The sequence below is a fragment of the Mustela lutreola genome, chromosome 13 (genome assembly GCF_030435805.1).
Source record: "Mustela lutreola isolate mMusLut2 chromosome 13, mMusLut2.pri, whole genome shotgun sequence".
NCBI lineage: Eukaryota > Metazoa > Chordata > Mammalia > Carnivora > Mustelidae > Mustela > Mustela lutreola.
In genome coordinates, this window is record NC_081302.1 from 4,354,545 (window position 1) to 4,380,741 (window position 26,197).

A 26,197-nucleotide genomic window follows, 5' to 3' on the forward strand; every position below is an offset into this window, starting at 1 on the left:
CGGCGCGGGAGGAGATGACGCAAAAGCCAGTGCTCCCCCCCCCCAAAAAAAAGTGTTTCTCCAGGACGAAGATGGCGGCAACTTAGCCGGGGACTGAAGATGACTGTGGCTCTCGGGAGGCCCAGCCCAGGCGATTCGGCCCCGAGGTCCGGGGGAGGCGGCGTCAGCAGTCGGAGCCCGGCGGCGGCGGCGGCGCCCGCGGGCAGACCTGCAGCGGCGGCGGCGGCGGCGGCAGCAGTTAGAGCGCGGGGTGGGGGGTGGGGGGGAGGGAGAGCCCTGCCGGCGGCGGCTGCCCAGGCTCCGGACTCGGGGAGAGCGAGCGAGAAGTAGGAGCAGGCGGAGGAGGAGAGAAAGGAGAAGGAAAGGAAGGAGGAGGAAGAGGAGGAGGAGGAGGAGAGGAGCTGGGGAGGCGCTCTGGTCGCCGTCAGTGGGCAGCGGAGACGCGGCATGCCCCTGGCAGGGGAGAGCGGGCTGTCCGCAGCTGGGCCATGGGGACCCGCGCTGTGACAATGCCTGGGTGAGAGGAGCAGCGCCAGCCACCCCGCCACCTCCACCACCATCACCTCCTGCACTCAGCTCACCACCGGCCACCAGCCCCAGCCTCCTCCGACTGCCTCTCTCTCTCTCTCTCCCTCTCTCTCTCTCTCCATTATTGTTTTCCACTCTACAGAGGATGGGGTCGGCTTATGATTAGGTCGGGAGCAAGTCAGATCTTCCTCCAAAGCCTGGTAATATTTATGTAGTCAAAAGAGAGAACAGAGGGAGAGAGGGAGAGAGAGAGGGAGAGAGAGAGAGAGAGAGAGAACCGGGAGGAGGGGATAAGGAAATTAAACCCTTTAAGTCAATGCATATTGTGGTGACACCGGCACAGGAGCCCTCACGGTGGAGTCGGCCAGGGCTGTGCGTTCCCAAAATATGACCAGGGGTGCTTGGATGTGTCGGCAGTATGACGACGGCTTAAAAATCTGGTTGGCAGCACCCCGGGAGAACGAGAAACCGTTCATCGATTCAGAGAGGGCTCAGAAATGGCGACTGTCTCTGGCATCTCTCTTGTTTTTCACAGTCCTGCTCTCTGATCACTTGTGGTTCTGCGCCGAGGCCAAGCTGACCCGGACCCGGGACAAGGAGCAGCAGCAGCAGCAGCAGCGGCAGCAGCAGCAGCGGCGGCAGCAGCAGCAGCGGCAGCGGCAGCAGGAGCCCTCCTGGCCCGCGCTCCTGGCGAGCATGGGGGAGCCCTCGCCCGCCGCCCAGGCACACAGACTCCTCTCCGCCTCCTCGTCCCCCACCCTGCCCCCCTCCCCGGGAGACGGCGGCGGCGGCAAGGGCAACCGAGGCAAAAACAACCGGAGCAAGGCTCTTTTTCTAGGAAACTCTGCCAAACCCGTGTGGCGCCTGGAGACGTGTTACCCCCAAGGCGCCTCCTCGGGCCAGTGCTTCACGGTGGAGAGTGCGGACGCCGTGTGCGCCAGGAACTGGAGTCGGGGGGTGGCGGCCTCGGGGGAGGAGCAGCAGGTGAGGGGGACGCATCCAACTCCGCTCTGGAACTTGTCGGATTTTTACCTTTCGTTTTGTAATTCCTACACACTTTGGGAGTTGTTCTCGGGGTTGTCCAGTCCCAACACTTTGAACTGTAGTCTGGATGTGGTGCTCGAGGAGGGCGGCGAGATGACCACTTGCAGGCAGTGCGTCGAGGCTTATCAAGACTACGACCACCACGCTCAGGAGAAATACGAAGAGTTTGAGAGTGTGCTCCATAAATACTTACAGTCGGAGGAGTACTCGGTGAAATCGTGTCCTGAGGACTGTAAGGTAGGAACAGGGGATCCCCACCCTCCCCCACTTCTTGAGCTTTTCTGTCTTGTGTGTGTTTGGCTGAGATGTCTTCTGGAGTTTTAAAATAGTCTTTTTATTTATTTCCTTTTTAAATGCTGGTTTTGTTACTTCAGTTGTTGCTTTTGTGGTGATGAGGGCCTGACTTGCTGCTTGAGTTGGGAACAGTTCCAGGATTGCTTGTGGACTGGTGGCTTCTTCTGGGAATCCCTGGAAGCACAGTGAAGACCCTGGTGCTCTGAGACTACGAAACTGATGCTTTAACTATCTCTTATGGCTATGCAGTTGGTACGAACTCTGACCCTCCCCCCTTTTTAATGGGATTTGACTGCAGCTTGCTAGGAAGACAGACGTGAGACTGCATCCTGATGACCCCAGGTAAAACCAGTCAGTGACAGGCATGTACGGTTTGGCTTATGGACCTGCACACATTATCTCTCTCATAGTGACATCTTTAAGTTGGTTGATCAGAGGGACAGTGGACGGTGTTTGTAGTTGTTATGTAGGAAGAACGAAAAAGCATTTTGCCTGTTTTACAGGGGTACTTCCGGTTGTTTGTGAAGTATGGAGGCCTACCTAAGCATATTTATTCATCAAAAGTTTCCCATTTTCTCTTAGACATTTGTATCATGATTGATTTGAGACTTACTATGAGTAGCAAGTTTTAATTGAGTATCTGATGATCGATGATCAGTGTTAGCTTATATACCAGACACCTTATGTAATTAACTTTAATTTTCAGGATGCTCTTCAGAGTGGCCAAATGGCAAGTACTCAATGCTGTGAATGAAAAATACTTAACTCCTCAATCATATATGTTGTATTCAGCCTCTTCCTGTTGAATATAATAATGTATAGAATCTTTGCTGATTGACAAAGGAGAAGAGAATGCAAGTTTCTCCAAAAATAGTCCATGTAATTGGGGGTTATGGTAGTAGGCATGTCCCTGTCCGTGGTGCTGAAATGAGATTTGCGTGAGAGCTCTGTTGAAGCTACTGCAGTGACCTTTTAGTAGGAAAGATATGATGACAGAATCTCAATAAGCCTTTATGTTTCATTCCAAGGGTAACTCTTAAACAACACAACAAAATAGTATTGCTTTTCAAAATCATATACACCACATTCTCTTCCTTTCTTCTCACTACTCCCCCAGCCCCATGCAGGAACCAAACAACTGTCTTCTGCCTCACTTACTTTGTACTGGAGAAGTGTAATCAAGGGCAGTATGGATCAAAGGCTTTTGTGATACTTTGACAAGAGAACTGGGCTAAGAGATACCTGTTCAAAATGAGCATGGTTCAAGGGCTGTATTTTACTTTGGGTTGATTGATTGTGCTTTTGACAACTAAGCTAGAGTCAAAGTAAACTTGCTTTGTCAACATTCTTTAAAAGAACAGAAACAATCTTCTTTGCTAATAGTCATGTTGAGTTTACAACATTCATTTAAAATGCTACTTCACTAAATAAAGGGATCTTAACTTTCTACCTATTTTTCTTAACCATACCACAATAACTCATGCCTGGGAATCAAAGTTATTCTTAATGGCAGAAGTTGGTGAACGACTGGCATATTTATTGCACAGTTGTTTATTTTGACAAGATATGTTGCTTCAGAATTGTAAAGGTCAGAACACTAATTCCACTACTAATAAAAAAGGTTCAAGGGCTTTAGCATAGTTAGGTTTAAAAGTGGTACCTTGTAGTAATATCAATTTGCTTGCTTCCTTGAATGCAAAGTTATATAGAAATTTCTAGTAATTCCAACTTGCATAGGTTCAGTATTTAAAAGGTGGTTTACATTGTCAGTAGAATGCAGAATATTTTCAAATAAATATGTCAAAATATCTTTGTTCAAATCCCCAGATTTTAAATATATATGTGTATTTTCTTCTTGCCTGAAATAAATCTCCACTTGATATTTAAATTATTGAAGTATAGCATAGATTAAACTAATTTGTCATGTTGCAAACTACTTCTGAATTGTGTTTCTGTATAAAAGAGTCATCATTAGTGTATACGCAAAACATATCATAAAAAATATTAATTCCTTTTTAGAAAGATTTCTTCCTCACATGGAAAAGTAAATTCAGATATTTGAGTTTTTCATTGCCATGGCACAGAATTTATTACCCATGATGTCTTGTAGCTATTTCTTGGTTGTGTGATTTCAGTTGATTTGTATATTTGACGTATTTATTCCACAATAACTGTTTTCAAAAATTACACTTTCAAATTTAAGGTATCCATGTTTTTGGGCTAGTAACTCACAAATTGAGAGCTTTAGTTTCTTAGTTTAACATATAATTTCTTTATGATTATGCAAAAGTCACAAACACATCCACACCAAACTAAGTTACATGGCTTAACATGCTACTTGTACACATTTGAAGGATGTGTCTCAGTTCTTTCTAAACAAACTGATTTCAAACATACTTATAATTATGAAAAGAGGACTATAATCAGGGGCCTTGTTCAAAATATACATTCCATGCAAAATTTTCCAAATTTTAAGGTAGCCACAAAGTCTTAGGCTACATTAAAAGTAAATGCATTATATTTCTGGGATTGGTAATATATGCATGAAAAAGATCCAATTTTGATAGCTCATAAATTTATTTGTAGAATTATAGACAGAATATTTTTAATCATATTAGCTATACAAACTATTAGAATTCATACTTTAGGAGAAATAGATTAACTTTATTATATCCATATATAATAAAAAGATTAATGCTGTAGTTTCTAAGTTTTAAAAGTTAGAGCATGTATTATTAACTTCCAGTTTTTATATTCTTCATTCCATTAAGAAAAATGCCACATACCGTATATGTATAAAATTAAAATAGATCAAATTTAATTTTTATTTAACCTTTTAAAAAGGCTTTTTTGCCTGTTATGCTGAAAAACAAAGCAAAACAAAACCTTAAAATTGAGCGAAAACAGTCATAATGTCTTGAGTCCAAAGCAATTGGAGATCAAATATAGCTTAGGTTTACTTTAGCAAACCTTTGTATTGTAACATATAATAGAATTTATTTGTATCCAAGAATATTTCCTAATATTCTGAGAAATAACTGATTTAGTTTTTTGAAGAAAATATGCATATTTATCTAGGAAGTAATTTATGAAAAAATAAAGAACAAAAACCATTGCATGTATCATTTATATTACAGCATTCAAGCTGCTATAGTACATAAATCAGGTAGCAAAAATTATGACAGTAATTCTCTGTAGTTTGCATTGTTATTCAAAATAGTGTTTTTGATGTAGACTTAATAACAACCTGACAGATCTGTAAAAAACTTCAAGTTGGTTAGTATTATTAAAAATGCACTATTTAAGATACAAAATTATATATGGATATTATTAACATGCTGGATTTTTTACAAAAATATTTTCTGTTAAATATGCCAATCTTTAGCTCCTAAGCATTCTTGAAAATGTGTATTATAAAAGATTGTGATACTTAGGAAATATAAATATATGTGTGAACAGGTGAACTTTTGTTACTGCTAACTTTATTTACTTAGTATACCTTAAGACAGATAGATGGTCAGTGAAAGCAGGTTTGAGATTAGATTCTAATAGAAATCATTACATCATCTGTATTTTAGTTCTGTCAGCACAAACTCTAATCTTTACATTCTCACGAACATATGCATTCTTATTTTTTAATTTTGATAATCTCCTATTAATGTAGATTCTCTTGCTTATTTTTATTTAACAATCACTGACCAAGAGCTAACCCTGCCAGTGTTAGGCATATAGGACAGCTGTGACACCTGAAGCTTTCTGCATTGTTTGCAGGACGACTCACAAACAGTAACCAGTCTGATAACACAGAATTTAGATTACATAATGTGCAGACCAACAAAAAGGCATTTCTTAGGTTCTTATTTATTTTGGTGTCATGCACTATAGACTCTTACAAAATAGTTTTTTTTAAAAGAAAATCAAATATCTAATAATTCTTTCCACTAAAATACCATTTTGCTGTTGATAAAGTGCTATTGTATGTGCATGACACCGTCCAGAACTGTGGAACACATCTGCCAATACCGCTCTTTTATATTTCTCCACTTTGTTACTGCGGAATCAGACAGTCTAACCATGCAGGTGATCACTTTAACCATTAGTAAGGCCATTTGTAAGGTCAAGGCCACGATCATAATCATTTTTATGACCCAGATCTTTTCTTTATTATATTTTTGCTCCATATATAACTACTAACTTATGATCTATGTTATATTTTATAGGAAACACCCCAAATCTTAATTTTAGATGTCTGTTGTTTTATAGACTAAATAATATTTTTACTTTGAACTTGTAACTGGGTCAGATTAGTAGCTATATAGGGCATAACCACACAATTTCAATAATTGCTGTTATACGTTGGTTTAATCACTTTAATTAGATGAAGAGGGTGTCTGTGTATGCAAGGTGAATTGAAATATGAAGGAAAGGAGATCAAACAATGCTTTTAGCCTCATGCTCCCCCACATATAAGTCATCAGACGTTAAGATATCTTTTCTTGCTAGATTGAATATGCAAGAACAAATCTACAGATAGCTATTTCAAACGAGAGAATATTTTACTTTGAATTATCTGACCTGTTGCTTTAACTTCAAGTCCTGCCTTCCTGCCTAATCTTCATCTCATTTATCAACACCACGTTAACTCAGCACCAAACAATTTTGTCATTTATTTTATATTGACTTATACTGCAAAGACGTTTCTTCAATATCAGTAAATATTTAGTCTAGATCAGTGGTCCTTGGAGTCACACTGGAATATCCTGGGGGATCTTTGAAGAAGCCCCTAGCCCTGAAATGGATTCTGGTTTCATTGGTCTGGCTTGTGTTGTGGGCTTGGGATGCCCAGTTTCTCTGGTGACTCCTGTGTGTGGCAAAGGTTGAGAACCTCTGTTCTGGTTGTCAGTGACAGCTCAAGTACAAAGACCTTCCAGTTCTTGTGCCTCTGTAATATATAATAGTCTCATTTGCTCAACTGATGAGAATAGAATTCAGATATTTTTGAAAAGTGGTAGAGGAAACAGGACATAGCCAGAGGGCAGGAGAGCAAATATATAGTAACTAGGCTGAGGAAATAGGTGAAAAGTGAACAAACAGGTTGTAAAGGTTAAGGGATATGACCAGAGAGAACAGGAAAAGGAGGTGGATGCAGGAAAGACCAGAGTTTCGATGACGAAGGATGGGTCCGCTGGCTGTGCGTGTTCTTTCTGCTGGGCAGAACTGAGTCATTATGCCAGTGTTCAGTAAAGGGTTGATGACATGAGGGCAGAAACTGAATGATTGTCTCTCTGAGACTGACCAGTTACTTGATTAGAGGAGCTCCAGTCTCGTGATTTTTGTCTCTAGTTTTAGCCCATGTAAATGTCCAAAATTTAGACTTTTTTTTAAGAGTACATATTTGGTTTTAAGAGAAAACCTTTTCGCTTTTCATAATATTTTGCACGATTCTGGTCAATTCTTCATCTGTTCACTTTATCGATCCTAGGAAATCACTAATTCTTTTTCATTTTTTTCATTGTAATGATGAGCCATTTTAAAAAACTTATTTCTATATTACTATAATATCTGCTTGACATACCTACAGTTTTTTGAAGGTGCAAATCCTATATAGTCACAAATTATAACAAAGCTTAATTTAGGAATTAGTTTCTAGATCTTATTGTTCTGTTTGGAAGTACTTATAATATCAATGATATTTTATTTTTTAACATCTTGGATGATAAATTGCTGTGAAATCTAAGTTTTATCTAAGAAAAAATTAAGTATTATTATAATCCAAATTATGTTTATATAAAAATACTTATATTTATATATAATTATATAATAAATATATATAAATATTTTATATAAAGAAATAGAATTTCTTTAATGAAACGTGAATTTACTTGGATTCTTTAAAACTGGAAACATTTGCTTTTTTTGTAACAAATGATTACGGATTTATAGTGTGTATTGTATTGGAATAGATGGCAATACTTAATTCTTGGCTGTTTCAAGTGTTAAAAGGTAATAGTTGACCCCCCTCCCCCCACCGCCACCTCTTGGTAGTCCCTTCAACCATTTATAAAGAAAGTGTTGTATAAGCTACCACAGATAGTTAAAAAAAAAAAAAGTCTTGCAAAAATGAAAGTTTGATATCTGTTCAAGAACTGTTATTGATTTAAGCAGTGACAGGAGCGTATCCGCACATAGCATGTGACGGGTGAATGCAGCAAGTAGTTCTGTGGAAATGTATAGGGATTCTGTGGGTCGGCTGCTTCACCCCACACAGGAGGGAGAGTGAGTTCTAGTCAAAACTGTGTCTTCCTGCCTGGGCTTTCTTACCTTCCTCTCCGTGTGCCTTCTTATTATCACTTGGCCGAGTCTTTTGGCATCTGGAAGTGGCATTTCCAGGGCCGGTGTCCCACGGGAAACCCAAGGTTCAGGAGTATTTCTTTGCATCTCTACTGCCATCAAAAATGATCAGCCTCTTTCTTACTGAACTAACACTGACTTAGTTTATTTGAAAAGAAAATTGAACTGAGATGTAAATGGGTGATCGTGACAACGTATTAGCTCTCACAGAAAAGGATTTGAATCACTCTTGGATTTAAGCGCTAGAACAGGCTTCAGCACGAGCTGTTTGATAAGCTTTGGAGCTTATTAGAAGTCAGAAACTTGTCTAATTCATTTAATCTTTACATCACCTCTTTATGAGGTAATTTTAATGACAGTTTTTATTGAGAAGTAAAGCAAGGACAGAATGTTAACTATTCCAAGGTCAAACAGCTGGGCAGTGGTAAAGATCAAGTTCACTTTGTCACTTTAATATATTTTCTCTTTTTCTTCTATTATGAGCATTACCAACATACCAAAGAATGAAAAGCTTAGTATGATAAGCCCACACATACTTTCACATAGATTTAACAACTGTTAAAAAGTCTTGCTGTAGGAGATACCTCTGGGGAGGTGCTTGTGCACAATCGTGAAGGCCCAATGCTAAGGCTTTTGAATTTTATTTTCTGGATGAAAAAATATCAGAGGAATTTTAATCAAGGGGAATTCATTTGGACAGAGATTAGATGACTTAACAAAAGCAAATCATATGGAGAGAAGGCCAGAGATGAATCCTAAGGAAGAACAACTTCTAAGGGTTTGGACAAATAAAGGACTAAGGAAGGAGAGAGAGAAGCAGCACAAGGAATGAGAGTGAAAATATGAGGGAGAATGAGAATGGGGGCAGGGCCTGAATGCACAAGAGAGAGGAGGAAGATGGAGAATCAGAGGCGGAGGGAAGGGAAACGAAATCCTGAAAATGTCATGACCTGACAGGAAGGATTTTAAGAAAGATGCAGAATTAGTCAGGAGTGTCTTATCTTGCAGAAAGGACATGTGGGGTGAAGCCTAGGAATAGGTCACTGGATTTGGCAATTAGCTTTTGTCAACCTTACAAGAGTAGTTTCAATAGCTTGGTAGGGAGAGATGTCAGACTGTGATGGATTAAGGAATGAGTTGGAGCTGAGATAAAGGCTAGTCTGAATGACTCTTTCTTAGGAGAGAAAATAGAAGGAGGCTGGAGTAGGTGGGAAGATAGAAATTTAAAGAAATAAGTGTTTTATGATGAACTAAACTTCAGCATATTTGTAACTTTTGATGTGGGATCTGGATAAGAAAACGAGATAGAAAGTACCATATTCAGAAAAAAATTAGTAAAGGCACCAGATCCCGAAGAAGAGGTGATGGGTTCTCATCTATTCCTACCCTTGAGGAAGAAGAGAGGTTGTATCTGTGCATTTTGCTATACATCTGAGATCCTTTGTTTTGTTTGTTTTAAATAGGAACAATGTTTTAATTTCAGGATTTTAGAAAAGAAACACATTTGTCATCTTGAATATGCTTAAGTGAAGTAGAAAATTCATTTTCAACTAATCCAAAATAATTACTGCTTATAAATATCAACATAGTACGTGTTATTATAAATACTTTCTTAGGAATGTGTTGCCCTGGGGTTTAATCGTATATTAAGGGAACCCACTGAATTAAATATGGCTATCTCTTTATAGGACTTCTTTAAAAAATATTGAAATAGAAATAGAAATTAATCTAAAACCCAATAGAGAATGTCATAAAATGGTTAAAAGAACAATTGGGGAGAGCCTGGGTTTGGGCCTCAGATTCACCATTTATTAGTTACATTACATCATCCTAGTTACTTAAAATAGGAATTTTAGTATCTCTTTCATAATATGGTAACAAGGAAGAAATCAGAAGGCTCCCATGCATATAAATGTACCCAACCTAGGGCTTAATGATGCTCAATAAATACAGATAAATTCATTAAAAACGGTGGGGAAAAAACCATAAGAAAATCAGTAAAATTAACATGGTTTTTACTTAAGGTCTCATAGAAATTATCTGGTAAACAACACTCATTTACAAGAGTTTTATAAGCAGACTTTGCATCTTGCATGATAAAATTCTCAGTTTATTACATCTACATCATCTCTAGAAAAGGAATAAATTATTGAACAATGCTAAAATAAAGCAGAAAACATGAGTTCAGCTGGAGTGAAAATGTTCCATTCCTAAAGCTTGAAGTTTTTGCCTGTATTAGATTAAAAGGTCAGTGTGCTGAGATCCCCTTAGGTTACCCCAGATGGATTTGAGCCTTTTTGCATACAAACCTGTTTGAGAGGACAAGTGGAGAAACCATTGTAATGATCTTCCATCTCCTGGAACTCTCTTGGTTAAAAAATAAATCTTGGGGAAAGTTCTTTGTTTAGTGGTTTGTAAGGCATTGCAAAGTCCTGCCTTCAAAGTCCACTTTAAAAGACGAGGCCCTTTGCCCTGCCTTCTAGATACTTGGCTTTATTTTTGTTTTTTCGTGTCCTTGTTATTTTCTGCTCTGACCCACATTTACCCACTGAGCCAAACTTAGTATTTTTATTGATTGGGGAAGGAGAGGAAGTCGGGTAAAAGATTGCCTTGGTACTGAACTAGAGCTAGCAGACAAGGCAAACATGGCAAGTGCCAAGACATAGAGGACTGAATTAAGGAATAAAAGATGAGGCAGTGGTGTGTGTGGTAACACGATTGCCCTGAGAAGACACGAGGACACGCAACAAGATTCTTTAACCAGATAAAAATCAGCCTGTGGAAGGGGAGTATTATTATCCAATACTTCCAGTAGCTCTCAAGGTGAGAATGAAGCTCTGCACATAGGTGTTTTATGCAAAAATATCTCTAGTCTCTCTAAGGAAGAGTGCTCTATGAAAGAGTACAGTGGGACGAGTTGCCTGAGGAAATCCGAACACGTTGCTGCAGTTGTTCAGATGGGGTGGGAGCTCTCTGCTGTGACCCTACAGAATGTCGTGCCCGAGTGTAGCAGGTTGACCAGGTGATTGTAAATATTCCATTCAACAGCCTTTGGCATAAGATGAGGCTCCCAGAAGTGATACGTTTGCCCAGTGAGTACTTATTGCTAATCCCTGCCAAGGAAAAATTTTCTTACACACAAAATGTAACTAATTTCCTAGTCTAGCACCCCACTCATAGTAATACTTTGCTTCAAAAAATGAAAGTCTTGACAATGTCAAGTTTAAATTATTCTCTGGTTTCTGTTTATATTGTTATCTGTCTGAATAAGTTTTTAAAAGAATGAATCAGTGACATATGCTTATCCTGATGATGTATAGAAACGGAGTTAGACTAATCAATAAAGAAAACTTGTTTTCTGTTATTGCTGATTTGCAGAAATACTCTTTATATTCTGATCACAAACATCAGTCACTGCTCTAGATTCTCACACGGGACTCAGCAACATGGTCAGACTGGGAAGGAGAAAGTAGGTAATGACTGTTCCTTGTTGGTTTTGTGGCACTTCTTTCCATGCATCGACTCACCTCATATCCAGTTCTTTGGGGATATTATCACCGGGAACAAAAAACACTCTATTAAATTTCCTGCTCTCATGGACTTGTACTCATTTATTGAGTTTTTACCACAAATAAGCCCTATGCTGATGACTGAGGGTTAGAGAGTTAAGGAAAGGTGCTCAAGTTCTCATAGGTAGCTATGGCGTAGCCAGAATTTAAACCTAGTAGTATCTGGGCTTAATCTCAGAGGCTTAATTTATCTATTAGATTACACTGTCCACTTCGTTATTCATGTCTAGTTGTTTTTGGCTTTGTTTTTGTCTTTGACTTTTTTTTTTTTTTTAAAGGGTGGAGAATGTGGGTGCAAAATGGCAGGAGTAGATGAAATATTAAGTTCTTTAGCACATAAAAAGAAACAACACACTTCATCCAGATTTCTTCTTGCTGCGGCAGCTTCTTGTGGGGAATAAAGAGGGCCTAAAAGTCAGAGCAGCCGAGATGTAAATTGCCATTCCACCAGGTCCTGTGAGGTAGGGGTGCGTCCTCCAGTCTGAGGTCAGGGAGAGGAGGAACAGACAGACGGGGCAGGCGGATAGTAAAACGATCTGGCAAGCTGTCCTCTCAGCTCAGGCCATTCTGAAAGGAGGTGAGCACCTCCTACGGCACAGCAAAGCCCTTTTGAGACACAGCTGGTAGAAAGCATTACTTCTAACCTAGTAATTAGCTTCTCTCTCTCTTTCTTTCTTTTCTTTTCTTCTTCTTTTTTTTTTTTTTTTTTTTTTTAGTAATTAGCTTCTAATCAAAGCTGTCCTTCTAGTTCAGATCAACTGCCTGACAGAGATCTTGAACTTAGTTTCCATAGGGGCGTGTTTAAAAGCTCTGCAATGTATTTGACCTTGGGAATCACAGAGACCCTACATAGATAAGCTGTGATCCTCTGCTTGAAGAGGAACAAATGTATTTCACAGGGTCAATCTGAATCTTAAACCATTTACAAACAGGATTTCTCCTTCCTGGCAGTGAAAACTGGGCCGACTGCTAGGAGGCATCGGCATGAAGGTGCGGGGCGCCTGTGTTTTCTGACACCGTGGCTTCAGCCCAGGTCGCAGGGAAGTCGTGGCGAAAGAGACCACACGCAAGTGCAGGTGGTCTAACTGCCCGTGCAGCCGTGAGTCTGTGTCCGATCTGCTCCGTGGACGGCTGGCCCATTTGGGCGGTTTCTGGATACGTTGTTTGTCCTGTGAAGTGGACATATATACGGAAATTTTAAAAGTCATTCGGGGAAAATGAATCCTTCCATATCACTCAGGTTTAGAATTTTTAAACTTTTCATTTTTATTCAATGTGTCTGAAACACGGCAGCAAAGAAGAGGGGATTCAAGTCTGAGCAAACAAAGTCCTTGCGGGCGCACTTTGATTTCCATGATGCATGTAGATTATTTGTGTTTTTCACCTGCTCAGCCATGGACTTGATTTCCCCCTTCAGTTCATTGGCCTGTTAAGATTATTAAAATAACTAACTGATCTGCAGATAGCTTGATATCTTTTGTTCTTATGACTTAATGGATGAAACAAACCAATCACGTAGAATGTAGTTTTTACCTCCCAGGAGTCAAAGGAGGCTATTTATCTATATTTGGGGGGGGGGGGGGCAGGGGGCAAAAACAAGCATCCTGTAAGAGTACCTAAACTTTTGGTTTGTTGATTTAGTCTTTGACAAATAATTTTCTCAAATCCAAATACTTCCATATCTGAGGAAGTTAACAAAATCTTTTGATATTTATAGTTCCAAATCTTTAATCTGGCATTCGTAGGTGATATTAAAAACTTGAACTTTTTCATAATAAAAGTCTAAAATGCTTCCTTAAAGCTTTGGAGATTAAAATTTTTTGATGTTCCTCAGTTATTTAATAAAGGGTAAAGATTTTTGAAAGATTTTAATTGCCGTGAGGAAGGGGTCTTTCTTTGTCCCAGTCACCTGGTCCAGACAGGCAGCCCTGCAGATGTGTTGACGGGGAGCTCACTGTCTTCTGGCCCCATCGCATGAACGTTGGTGCTGTCAGCTTTTCCCAGCTTCCTCTTGGCTGTGTCCCCACAGGAAAAGAAAAATAAGACCAATAAATAACTATAGCTAAGACAAATACAGATTCCCAAAGATTTGAAGTGCTGTTTTGTTCCTCACCCTTTTGACACGTGGTCTTTCTCAGAAATATGGTCCGTCCCTGCAGAGGAAATGATGCTCAGTTATCCCGTATTGCACATTAATTGGATGGATGTTTCGTTTTCTCATGGTACACACTTGAAACAGAAAAGTGTAAAAGTTAAGCAGTGCAAATTTGGATTTCTTTAATGACTTGATTATACTAAAACGGTACAGCTAAAGGCACTATACAGCACTCACCAATTTTGTTTTCTATCTTTTTTTTCCCCCCCAAGTCAAGACTAGGATATATGAAGAATTGTAGAAAAGTTAACGTGTGATAGATAGGGTTCAGGGAAAAAAAAAAATCTTCTCCTCATCCGGATATATTAATTTATTGTGATAGCCTGCTATTTGAAATACATGGGTCCAGATAAAGTCAACTGAATTCGTGGTGCCGGTAGAGCAAGGAAAACAGGCAGTGATAGCGGAGAGTTCCCATTTTCTACCTTTGACCAATGACTGCAACTGACTCTTGCCTGCGTTGTGCTATCTCCATTCTGGGCAACTTGATCCTATTCTTACCACATTAAAAAAAAAAACAAACAAACAACATGATAATATGTGATGCATTTAGTGAGGTAAATTATTAAGGATAGTTTTCTAAGCCGCTGTCTGACCAAATTCCTCTGACTTCTCCAATTAATGGTTAAGGGTTGTTGTCTAGGGTTCCTGTTGCTTGTTGTGGAACGAGCTGGTGGATCAGAGGGGCCAAATACGTGTCGGTGCTGAAGAGAATGCACGCATTTTCTCAGAATGAAAATTATTTGTAGAGGATGTGATACTTGTCGTCCAGATGTGTTACAGGATTGCACATACAGGATATTTTAATAATTTAATTTGTAGTCATGGCCTCTGGGAATGCATTTTGTTATACAATTTTTGTGTACTATATAGGAAAATATTGTATAGGGACAAGTGAATATCGCTTTCTAAAAATACATCTTTAGTAGAAACTGTTGTTGGATAGTCTGAGCACTGTTATTATATGACAATAGTAACTTAGACACTGAGATAAAAAATATCCCACAGTGCACCTAGTTAAGGAAAGAATAATCAGACATTTCATCAAGTGTGACTCATAAGTAGAAGTGCAAAAAAAGTAAGAAATTTATATATAAACAGGTAGTTGTTAAAGCAAGGGAAGAAGGGAATATGAGAGAAAACCCAGGAGAATGCTTGCTTTTTGTTTTTTTTTTCTCCAAGATGCATATAAATGAGAACAAGATTAAAGGCATGTAAATATCTTAATCCAAAAGCTGTTGTGCTCATAATGTGTTACTGGAAAAAAAAAAAAATCCTGGCAACAAATTTACTTTTTCATATGGTCCCACTTTTAACCTGTAAGGGAAAATTAGATTTTACTCAGAGTTTTGAAATTAGGACCATGCTGCAACTTACTTATGAAAACGTCATGGTTTTTCTCTTAAAATACAAGAGGCTGATAATTATAAAATACCACTTTTATAAAATATGGTGTTTGTTATCTTTGTTACCGAACAACAGTGCTTTTTATATGGGGACTATAAACAGAGTATTTTATTTGAATATGCTTCTTTATGGGTAATTATGGGTTTGAAAAGTCATAAACAGCAGTGTAATTACTTCTTAGCTTGCAGTGGGGGATGTGTTTTCTTAATCTGGCCACTTAAAGAAAGAAATAAATATTCATCTCTGAACCTTTCCAGAGAAGCAATTTTTAAAATCTGATGTTGTTTCCCAAATTTAGAAGACTTTAGCAAAATGTGTCTTTGTTTGGTTCTACTGATGAGTTTATGACTTTTAAGAAACTGGAAAGATACTGCGCCTTGATGACTTTGTGCACCAAAGTCAGAAAGACACTGAAAACATTTCATTTAATAGAAAAAAGCAAAAGTGAGACTATTTGACAGCGTAATAGAAACTTTTTCATCACTCCAAGCATAAAATAAAATCTGTAGATTTTTTTTTATTACAAGATCCTATTCAGATACTTAACTAGGAAGTTCAGAGCAGCAAAATTATTATATTACCTGAGAAATTACCCGTACAGTTCAAGTAGTTCCCAAAATTTAAATTGCTCAAGGGCAAATATTTTAAAATAATACTTTCTGAACGTTGTTGTTATTCTTTACATTATGAAATGAGCTAGAGTATTAGAAATAAAACAAGGAAGAAGCTCAATCCCGAATGGCTGTTCAAAGACTTTGGTAGAAAGTCTGTTCTGCAGATTCATAGATGGTCCTACAAAGAGGATGCAAGCACGCCTTCCCTTTGGACCTGGGCATGCTTGTGACTGCTTCATAGAAAAGACTGGGGCATAAGTGATGCTCTGGAACTCCATGGGAGCTGATAGATGGCCATGCATTTTTAGCCCAGTTTGCTGGGTCACGTATCCTGGAAGGTTTAAGCTGTCATATAAGATGCTCAAGGAACCCAAGACCACCCTGTTGTAAGGAAGCCCAAGATACAGAGAGAGGCCAGGCTAGGCTTTCTTGTAGAGAGTCTCAGTTGAATCCAGACTTTGAGTTGTCCCAGGCCAGGTTCAGACGTGTGGGTGGAACCTTAAGATGAGTCAGACACCAGCCATTTAGGTCACCTTGAGCCCCTCAGATCTTCTCAAAGCTCTAGACTCTTTAGAAGAGAGAAAAGCTACCTCCTTTATGTAATTTAACTTCCTGACCACAACTCTTAGGTTGTACTAAAAGGGTTGTTGTTTTAAACTACATTTTTGGGTGATTTGTTAGGTAGCAATAAACTAAGTGTTGTTCAGTAATTGTTGAATGATTCTCCATTGCGTGAGAGGTTCCATTGAATAAAACTAATGAGAACTGAAAACAACAACAACAGCAACTAAACAATTGATGTGGCTTCATATATTTTACTGAATTTTTTCCCTCTCCAGTTAGTAAGGCTGGTAAGTAGTTTCTTGAAGCTCTTATTGTGACATTTTCCCCTGCCAGTTCATTTAATTCATTTAGCAGCAAATATGAATGCATTAACTTTTGTGCACAATTCATCATCTGAGGAATTAAGAGATGTATGAAAAAAAAAACAATGCTGCGAGCGGGTTGTGTACAATGTAACTGAAAAGACACAGTTTGACACTTCATGTATGAACTGTGCTAAGGAGGGGTATAGCACACTCCTTTGGGAATTCAGGATAGACCAGCACTGCTTTCACCGGATTTTTTTTACTAATATGTTTCTCCATGTGTCCATATATGGCAAATGAAATAGAAATTAATGTAACTCTTCAATCAAAATATATCTTCTGAAATCTTTGAGAGAAGCAAGTTTGAAGACTGCATTATTCAGGATAGTCTGCTGAGATCTTCGTCCTCATATTTTAATTTTTGAATATTTTAATCTTTTTAAAAGATTTTATTTATTTATTTATTTGTCAGAGAGAGAGAGAGAGCAAGCACAACCAGGCAGAGTGGGAGGCAGAGGGGGAGAGAGAAGCAGGCTCCCTGCCGAGCAAGGAGCCCCATACGGGACTTGATCCCAGGACCCTAGGATCATGACCTGAGCCAAAGGCAGTGGCTTAACCCACTGAGCCACCCAGGCATCCCAGAATATTTTAATTTTTTTAAAATAGAGAAACCATAATGAACGCATCCTCTTGAGATTGAATTATTTACTATACATTTATAATAAGCATTTTCAAGTGGGTGACTATCCGGATACTGTCTTAGCCACTCAGATTTTACTATTCTTTGGGAGAAAGTAGTTTCATGCACGTGTTACAATATCATCTCTTTGCTCCTGTACCTTAGCCATAGGTTTGGGATATTGTAAACAATGCTTGCACGAATTTGCACATTCAGTTTATCTGAAATATTTGGGAAGCATTAAAGGCCAGTACTCATAGAAATCACAGAAGAAAACTGGGTATGGTTTAATCAGTAGCAAGTGGCGTCACCTAACCATTAGGTAGATTATAAAGAGGTGAGCAACAGTCATGAAAACACCAAATAGTTTTCTAGTTAACTTACTAGACTTTTTTCTTTTTTTAAGATTTTATTTATTTGACAGAGGTCAGAAGTAGGCAGAGAGGCAGGTGGAGAGAGAGGGGGAAGCAGGCTCCCCTCTGAGCAGAGAGCCCCATGTGGGGCTCGATCCCAGGATCCTGGGATCATGACCTGAGCCTAAGGCAGAGGCTTTAACCCCCTGAGCCAACCAGGTGCCACCTTACTAGACTTTTTATTCAGTGGAGTGGTTGCCATTTTTCATGGGTTATTTCAAAAATGAAATCATGTATTAGATTCCTTTTCAATGTGTAGATTGAAGTGAAGCATCTTGAGTTTATTTTTTTTTCCTTTGCAAAAAGAAAAAAAAAAGAGAATTCTGTTGTATTAGTTATCTATTGCAAATTACCACAAACTTAGAGATTTAAAACAATGCATGCTTATTATCTCAAAACATCTGCGGGTCAGAAGTATGGACATGGCTTAAATATGTCCTCAGAAAACACACAGTCAGGTTGTGGTCCAGGCTGGACCCTCATCTGAAACTCGACTCGACTCTTTATCTGAAAAGATCAGATAAAGCCCATGTGGTTATTGGCAGAATATGTACCTTGCAGACTGTGGAACCGAGAACTTCAGATACTTGCTGCCCATTGGTTGGATGACTGCCCTTGGTTCTCTGCCGTGTGACCCTCTGTGGGACAGTTTACTTTTTTAAAGCCACAAGGGAGAAGGATTCTCAGCAAGACAGATTTATAATTGTATGTAATGTAATCATGACATCCTTTTATGTTCTATTCTGTTCATTGGAAGCAAGTCCAGTGACGTCTACCCAAAAACATAAAGACCATAAGAGGGGATGATGGGCCACCTTAGAGACTACACTACCATTCCCTTTAAAGGTCCCTCAAATACATTATTCTTTAGATAATCAAAGATAATTTTACATATTATTTAATCATCTCAGACAAGATAAATGTTTTTGTTTTATGTTGCTACTAAAGAAATATTTGATAAATATTTGATGGTAAATGTAGGAAACCATCAGCATTATTAAGTGCAAATAAGTTTTACTGTAGGAACAGAGGTAAGTAAAAATTTATTAGGTGTGATCTATATAGGGAAAATGGAATTTTAACTGAAGAAATTGAAAATGGTCATTTTGAAGCCTTCTTACGTCTTCTAAAATTGTTTCTGTATAAAATTAAATTCTAAATTTGCCTTGAAATAGTTCCTTAGCATTTAATAAATCTGCTATGATTATGGAATAATAAATCTCATATAATTGCTTGAGAAGAATACAGTCTGTTTCCTAAAATGTATTTTAGGGTCAGTTTATGAATCTTTAGAACCTATAGTTTCTAAGTGGTTACTTATAATTCTCATAAAAAGCTTAACTTATTTAGACCAATACAGCAATCACATATGCCTATTTATTTGTCCATATAAATCTCATTTGTCTGGAATGCTGTCCATAATGCTAAGTTCAGATTAAAGGTTTTAGCATTGGGATTTAAAATAAACCTGAAGGCACATTAGGGCAACTGCCTTTATGAACAGAGGCCTGGAAGCCCTCTCTTTTCAACCTTTCTGACCCTATTAGAAGAATTTTTTTCTTTTTGTGAATTCTAGAATGCCGGATATTCTTCTGGGGGCTGCATTTCTGCCTTTAGACCTTGGTTTTCATCAAAGTAGTTGCTTATTAGCTCATAGAAAATGAAACACACAGTTTGGAGATAAGATTCTAGTTTCTGGGTTCATACTCATTGAGGAACTGTCATGTTTCTGTATGGAGGGGGGAGTAAGTTAGATTGGTTTATTGGGCAGACAGGGTAAGAGTCAAATTTACTGCTGCCCTGTGCCCCTCAGCTTCCAACTCTTCCTTGACGTCAGAGAGCTCTGCTCCGCAGCACAGACCGAATCTTTGGGCTGTTTAGGAAGTTAAAGTGGGTGACTACAGTCCCTCATCACTGTCTGAGAAAGGATTCCAAGCCTATGTCACCCAACAGCAGCATCTTAGTAGTAGGGAGAGGTGGAATGAGCAGCCCTTCATCTGGCCTTGGGCCATGCCACAGTGATGAAAGTGTGCGAAGTTGTGGATTCAAAAATACGTATTTCTGTGTTTTCTCTGGCTGTAAAGGGAACTGTCTTTTAGACATTCTGAACTGACAGTTAAGCTATATGTATGTTGTTCTTTCTTTCTTACGTATTATTGCTGACTTAGAAATTATGTGCTAGGTTAAGGTGCCTGGATTGCTCAGTCCTTAAGCGTCTGCCTTAGGCTCAGATCATGATCCTGGGGTTCTAGGATTGAGCCCCACATTAGTCTCCCTGCTCAGTGGGAAGCCTGCTTCTCCCTTTCCCACTCCCTCTGCTTGTGTTCCTTCTCTTGTTGTGTCTCTCTCTGTCAAATAAATAAGTAAAATCTTGAAAAAAAAAAAAAGGAAATTATTTTCTATGTCAAATTAGGTCCAGAACTCTATTATTTACCCTCGTGCTACACCTGGTATACACTTGGTACTGTTCACTAAATATTCATTGATTAGATGTTATTCATTTGGAGAAAATCTAGTTTTAATTCCATAAACATATAAAAAAGTTGGGTAGCCAAATCTGTTGTGATCCCAGAAATCCCTAACCATATGCTACCCTTTTTTTTTTTTTTTTAAGATTTTATTTATTTGACAGAGAGAGAGACCACAAATAGGCAGAGAGGCAGGAAGAGAGAGGGGGAAGCAGGCTCCCCACTAGCAGAGAGCCCGACACGGGGCTCGATCCCAGGACCCTGAGATCATGACCTGAGCTGAAGGCAGAGGCCTAATTCCCTGAGCCACCCAGGTGCCCCCGTATGTTACACTCTTGAAGAAATTAGGCACGATTCATTTGTGGTCTTTTCCTGTGCAGTTTTTAGATGAAGTCATGCTGGATCACGATGTCAAAATCTTGTTTGAATCAGGGAAAAAGAAGTTAAACAAACCATCTCTTCATTTCAAAGTATATTCATTCCATTGTTAAACTATCAGTCGTTGTTGGATTTCTTCAAATCAAAGCATGATTCATGTAATTACTGTGTTATGATTCGGTTTATTAAAGGGGTAAAGGTATTTTAATGGTTTGTGACGAGTGAAGAAGAGATACGTTCTGAGGGACTTGTCTGTGTGAGAACTGCTGCGTATTGAGTTTAGTTCGAGTTGTTGTTGAATATTCTCTTAATGTGATTGGATCCAGACACAAGACATTTTGTTCCTTAAAATCCCACTGAAGTATATTTTAAGAATGACCTACATAATAACGAATTTTCAAATTTTTATTAACATTCTGCAAAAAAGAAGAAAAAAAAAACTCTGGCATAATCACCTGGGTTTTCAGTTTAAATTCATGCTTGTTATTATGCTTCTTCCAGTTATTTCATAAGAATTTGTTGAAAAGTTATTGATTTCCTAGATTTAAACAAAAATCTATATTTTATTTATAGCCAATTAGAACTTGCTGCTCAACAGACTGCATTTTGTTCCAGTGATAAATATTAGAGGAGGGAATATTAAGTTACTCTTTTTTTCTTTAATTTCTTTTTTTTTTTTAATTTGACACAGAGATAGAGAGCATAAGTAGGCAGAGAGGCAGGCAGAGGGAGAGGGAGAAGCAGGCTCCCTGCTGAGCAGGGACCTCAATGTGGGGAGCTCGATCCCAGGATCCTGGGATCATGACCTAAGCCAAAGGCAGCTGCTTAACCAGCTGAACTATCCAGGCGCCTCAAGGAATGTTAAGTTATTCTAATTGATAATTTTTAGAACCCTACAAGAAGTAAATTCCTTTAGGAATTTGGTAAGAGGAGAGTGAGTATTAATATCCGTTATTTGTGGGGCACCTGGGTGGCTCAGTGGGTTAAAGCCTTTGCCTTAGGCTCAGGTCATGATTTCAGGGTCCTGGGATCGAGCCCCGCGTCGGGGGGTCCCTGCTCAGTGGGGAGCCTGCTTCCTTCTCTCTCTGCCTGCCTCTTTGCCTACTTGTGATCTCTGTCAAATATATAAAGAAATCTTTTAAAAAATCATTATTTGCTAATTCACATCAGGTTTAACTCTGCAGAAAGTAAAGACCAGGCCTGTTTTGGGGCTTCAGTGCTTGAGTCGAAATTGAGGAAATACTTTGGCAGTACTTCATTTGTTTGGAAACAACAGCATTTGATGTTAAGGAACCGTGTCTGTTTTATAAAATAAGATTTTGATCATCAGTTATTATGTAGTTTCTCTCCAAACATCTATAAAGTGCTACTCAGTTTTTTGTTTCTTTCTTTCTTTTTTTTTTTTTTTTTTGCTTGATTCTGCTTACAGATTACTTCGGTTTCCATTAGCTGTCTTCCATGACTTTGGGGTCAGTCTCGTTTTTTTCCCAAGAGGGCAGCACAGAGGTCTTCCATACGGGCACTGGAAGCTTAAACTGAAACAAGGGATCGGACTGGTTAGGCTTATTCACTTGTGGACTTCATTTACCTTTACCGGGTGAGCCACCTGGGGGTCTTATTAAAATGTCAAGCTTGATTTGTAGCCTTGGGGTGAGGCCTGAGCTGCATTTCCAAGTTTCTAGGTCATTGCCATGATATGCGTATCTGGAAGGGACCATCGTTAGTGCTGCGGTTGCGAGGGATGTGAGATGATGATACCAGTGAGAAGGTTCTGTCCCCCTTCTTCGTTTTGGCAGACCCTTGACAATTCTGACGTGACATCCAGCTCATTACCTCTAGGTTCCATTGATACTACCACTGAGGTTCAATTTTGAATTGTAAACTACACGAGTAAATCATTCGTCGATTAAACACACGTGGACTGATATCCTACTATGTGCTAGACATTCTCTTGGGTGCTGGGTCACAAAGGCGTACAAGCCTCAGACAAGTAGAGATCGTTGTAATACAGTGTGATTATTGCTACTTAAGGAAAGTCCAGGTACTATGTGAGGCTTTGGAAAGCCTGCTCAGGGGAACGGATGCGAAGGCTGAAACCTGAAGGCAACCAGGGCGCATGTGGGACGGGACAGAGATGCCTCCAGATGCCCCGCTGCCCACAGTGTGCTCCACAGATCAACAGCGTAAAGCTGACCGCAGAGCTTGGTAGAAACAGTCGTGGGCTCCTCGCCAGACCCCCTGCACCCCAGATCCAAGTCTATATTCTCACAAGATCCTCCAATCATTTAGTCAAGGGAACGGTGGCTGTAGGGGAGAGAGCAGGGACATTCAGCAGAGACTAAGAAATTGACTTCCCTGGAGGAGCCGGCCGGCAGTACCTTGAAGCGATACTTTGAAGGCCAGTTAGTGAAAGAGATTATTCTTGAGTTTCTTTGTTAGTTTATCAGAAAGTGTACATTCTTTGTATTATTTTTAATTAACTGATAAAAACGTCTGGAAAGGCTGGGTACAAAGTCCATTGTTAGCCCAGAGCGTTCCCACTGTCTGAAATGGGGCTCGTTATCAGAGTTGGACTTCTCAGGCTTCATTCAAGTGCTTTACTAAAGTCTCTGGGCTACGTCGTTCGGGGAATAATCTAGGTTTGAAAAACTTCTGCCAACCGTAAGGATGATTGCTTTTGCCATTCCAAGAAAGTCCTTTTTCTTTCTCTTTTTTTTTTTTTTTAAATTCATTTTAACTTATTTTTATTTTAAATTTTTATTTAATTTTTAATTTTTTTATTATGTTATGTTAGTCCCCATACAGTATGTCATTTGTTTTTGATGCAGTGTTCCAAAATTCATTGTTTACGTATAACATCCAGGGCTGCGTGCAATATGTGCCCCTTTCTCACAGACCCTCTCATGCTCTGCGCTGGACTTCATGGGGCGTTCATTTCCAGCGGTGCAGGGGATGTTTGGTTCTTGCTGACAGATGCACCCTATGTAAGTTCAGCGTTCAAACAAAATAGGCTGGGATCTCAGATATATGAGAGTCCTCATGTAAAAGTACAAAGCAGACATAGTCTTTCTAAATTCAGCCATATTTACTGGTTGCCTATGGCAAAGATGTTTTTTTGCTTTAAGTTGTATTTGTTGTAACTTTCATAAATCCACCCAGTTTCCTTTTGGTAAAAATTGGCCTCTCACAAATCCACTTTCTGTTCCATGCATCGGTCACTATCCTTGAGCCGTAACTGATGCATTCAAGGATGCGTTTTTTCATTAGATTCATTAGACAGTTTGTATTTAATGCATGATCTATAGAAAGTGAGTAAGGTGAAGAGGATAGAAACTTACACGTAATAGTGAAGAAAGAAAATTTCGGATGCTGTGAGGTCCATATTTAAGAATTTGTTTTAAAAGTAACTGAGTTTTGGGGCACCTGGGTGGCTCAGTCTGTTAAAGCATCTGACTCTTGATTTCAGGTCATGATCTCAGGGTGGTGAGACCGAGCCCAGGTGGAGCTGGCCTCGGATTCTCTGTCTCCCTCGGTCCCTCCCCCATCCCGCCCACACCCCACTCCAAAAAAACAAACAAACAAACAAAAAACGAAAACTGAGTTCTTACTTGTCAAGTTTAGCATTCTGGGCATTTTATTTTCAGTTACTTTATTTTAAAAATGTTCTTTACCTTTAGCCTGTGTGATGGTAATGTTTCTTAGCTTCCTTCCTCTCTCTATGCCTCCCTCTCTCCTTCTCTCTCTCTCTCTCTCTTTCTTCTTTCTTTTATCTGAAGCTATTTCAGAAGTGTATCTCACTCCACTTAGATGTATGGCTTTTCTTCTCTGTGACTAGAAATGTTAATTATTACCATAACTTTGAAATATCTCAATGTAAGAAGCCCAATTTGTTTAATGAGTCGTCCATAATTTATAAAAGTTGTCAAGCTTTATTGGATCATTTGCATTAAAGTCTATTTTAGATGGGGAATCTCCTAAAAATAGCCATATTTAAACTGAGAGATTGCTTGTTTGTGATGACAATAATGTGAAGACCATAGCATGCATGATATTTTTCCATTTTAAGTTAGGTCTTTCTCTGATGGTTTGGAGCTTTTTAGGCTCATTGAGTGTAATGTGTTTCATTTTCAATGTCAAAATCTGATGAGATGCTGAGTCATGGGTCTGATATGGTACTGGGCCAGACCATGATGTCTCCCGGGAACTTCTGACTCGGGCTTGGATCAAGGTAGCTTTTACTCTTGGTTATTTGGAAAGAAGCATCTTGCAAATATAAATAAATTAGCAACATGGGTGGGATTGTTTCAAGACACCTCTGTGGATACTAGAAAGATGTGTGGAGACACATCTACTCACTGTGGGTTGCTGCCTTTTCCACCTGTAGCTGTATCAGCACAGAAACATTCACACCGTCTGAACTCTCATATCTCCTAGGTGTATCTCATGCAGACACTGGAATCGCCCCCTTTGACTCCTTGGGCTTAGTTCCAGATTTCTCTCTCTGTCCACTTGGGACTTCCCATGCGCGGTCTTGACCACAGCCTACTGCTACTATAGTATTAACTTCCGATATCCAGGAGATTACTTATAGAATTCAGAGCCCTTATGGGAGGCAAGGAGGGTGAGATCGGTCCAACGAGGTCCAGGAAAACAGTTAGAAAATTAGAAAGTCACACGCATATGGGCAGTTACTCAGGCATCTTCAAAAAAACCAAGTAGAAGCTTTCATGTTTTAGATCGCATTTCAGAATTTAAATCATTTCACAAACCTACCACTTTTATAATCTCAAAGTGATTTTATATTTCTTTTATCTTATCTTATATCTTCTATTATCTTTTATCTTAAATATAAAACAGTCCTTCAAAAGTTGTACAAAAAGGACTAAGATCTCGTTAATTACGTGAGCTGCCATTGCCCTTTATTTTGCAAGGAAGTTGCAGATGTTTGACCGTATTTGAGCTCTGGGTATTCAAGAGCAGTGCTGCTCCACACAACTTTCCCGAGCACAGAAATGTCCTGTATCTTCATTGTCCAGTACCGTAGCCACTAGCCAGCCACTTGTGGCGGCTGAGCACTTGAAAGGTGACCAGCAGCACAGAGACTCAGTGAACTCCTTAGTTTTGCCTAAATGTAATTAGTTTAAAATGTAATTGCAGTATCCACATGTGGCTAGTGGCTCCACAATTCTAGAGAATAGCAGCGATCTCACGAACATCTGTTGCAGCTCTGTGACCGTTTTGGGGTAACTTGCATACCTCCTGGGCTCAGTTGATGAATAAGGTGAGCTGTCACTAAAACTCACTGTGTCCCAGTCCTTACTACAAAGTCATTTTTATCCACATGAAAGAATGTAAGACCTTCAGTAAGAAGCTCTCAGCTGATTGTCAGTTCTTTGATAAAGTCAGATGAGTTTGCTCCAGTGGTTGT

At 39.3% G+C, this 26,197-nt stretch overlaps 1 protein-coding gene across 2 annotated transcripts in view; it reads left to right on the top strand.

Annotated features, from left to right (window-relative positions):
• The first annotated feature begins 243 nt into the window (after positions 1-243).
• NALF1 (NALCN channel auxiliary factor 1) overlaps positions 244-26,197 on the top strand; it is a 617,494-nt gene continuing 591,540 nt past the window's right edge. For both annotated transcript variants that reach the window (XM_059144181.1, XM_059144182.1), the window contains exon 1: positions 244-1,809. In XM_059144181.1, coding sequence (XP_059000164.1) covers positions 916-1,809 — 894 coding nt within the window. In that variant the 5' untranslated portion in view covers positions 244-915. The remainder of the gene's footprint in view (positions 1,810-26,197) is intronic.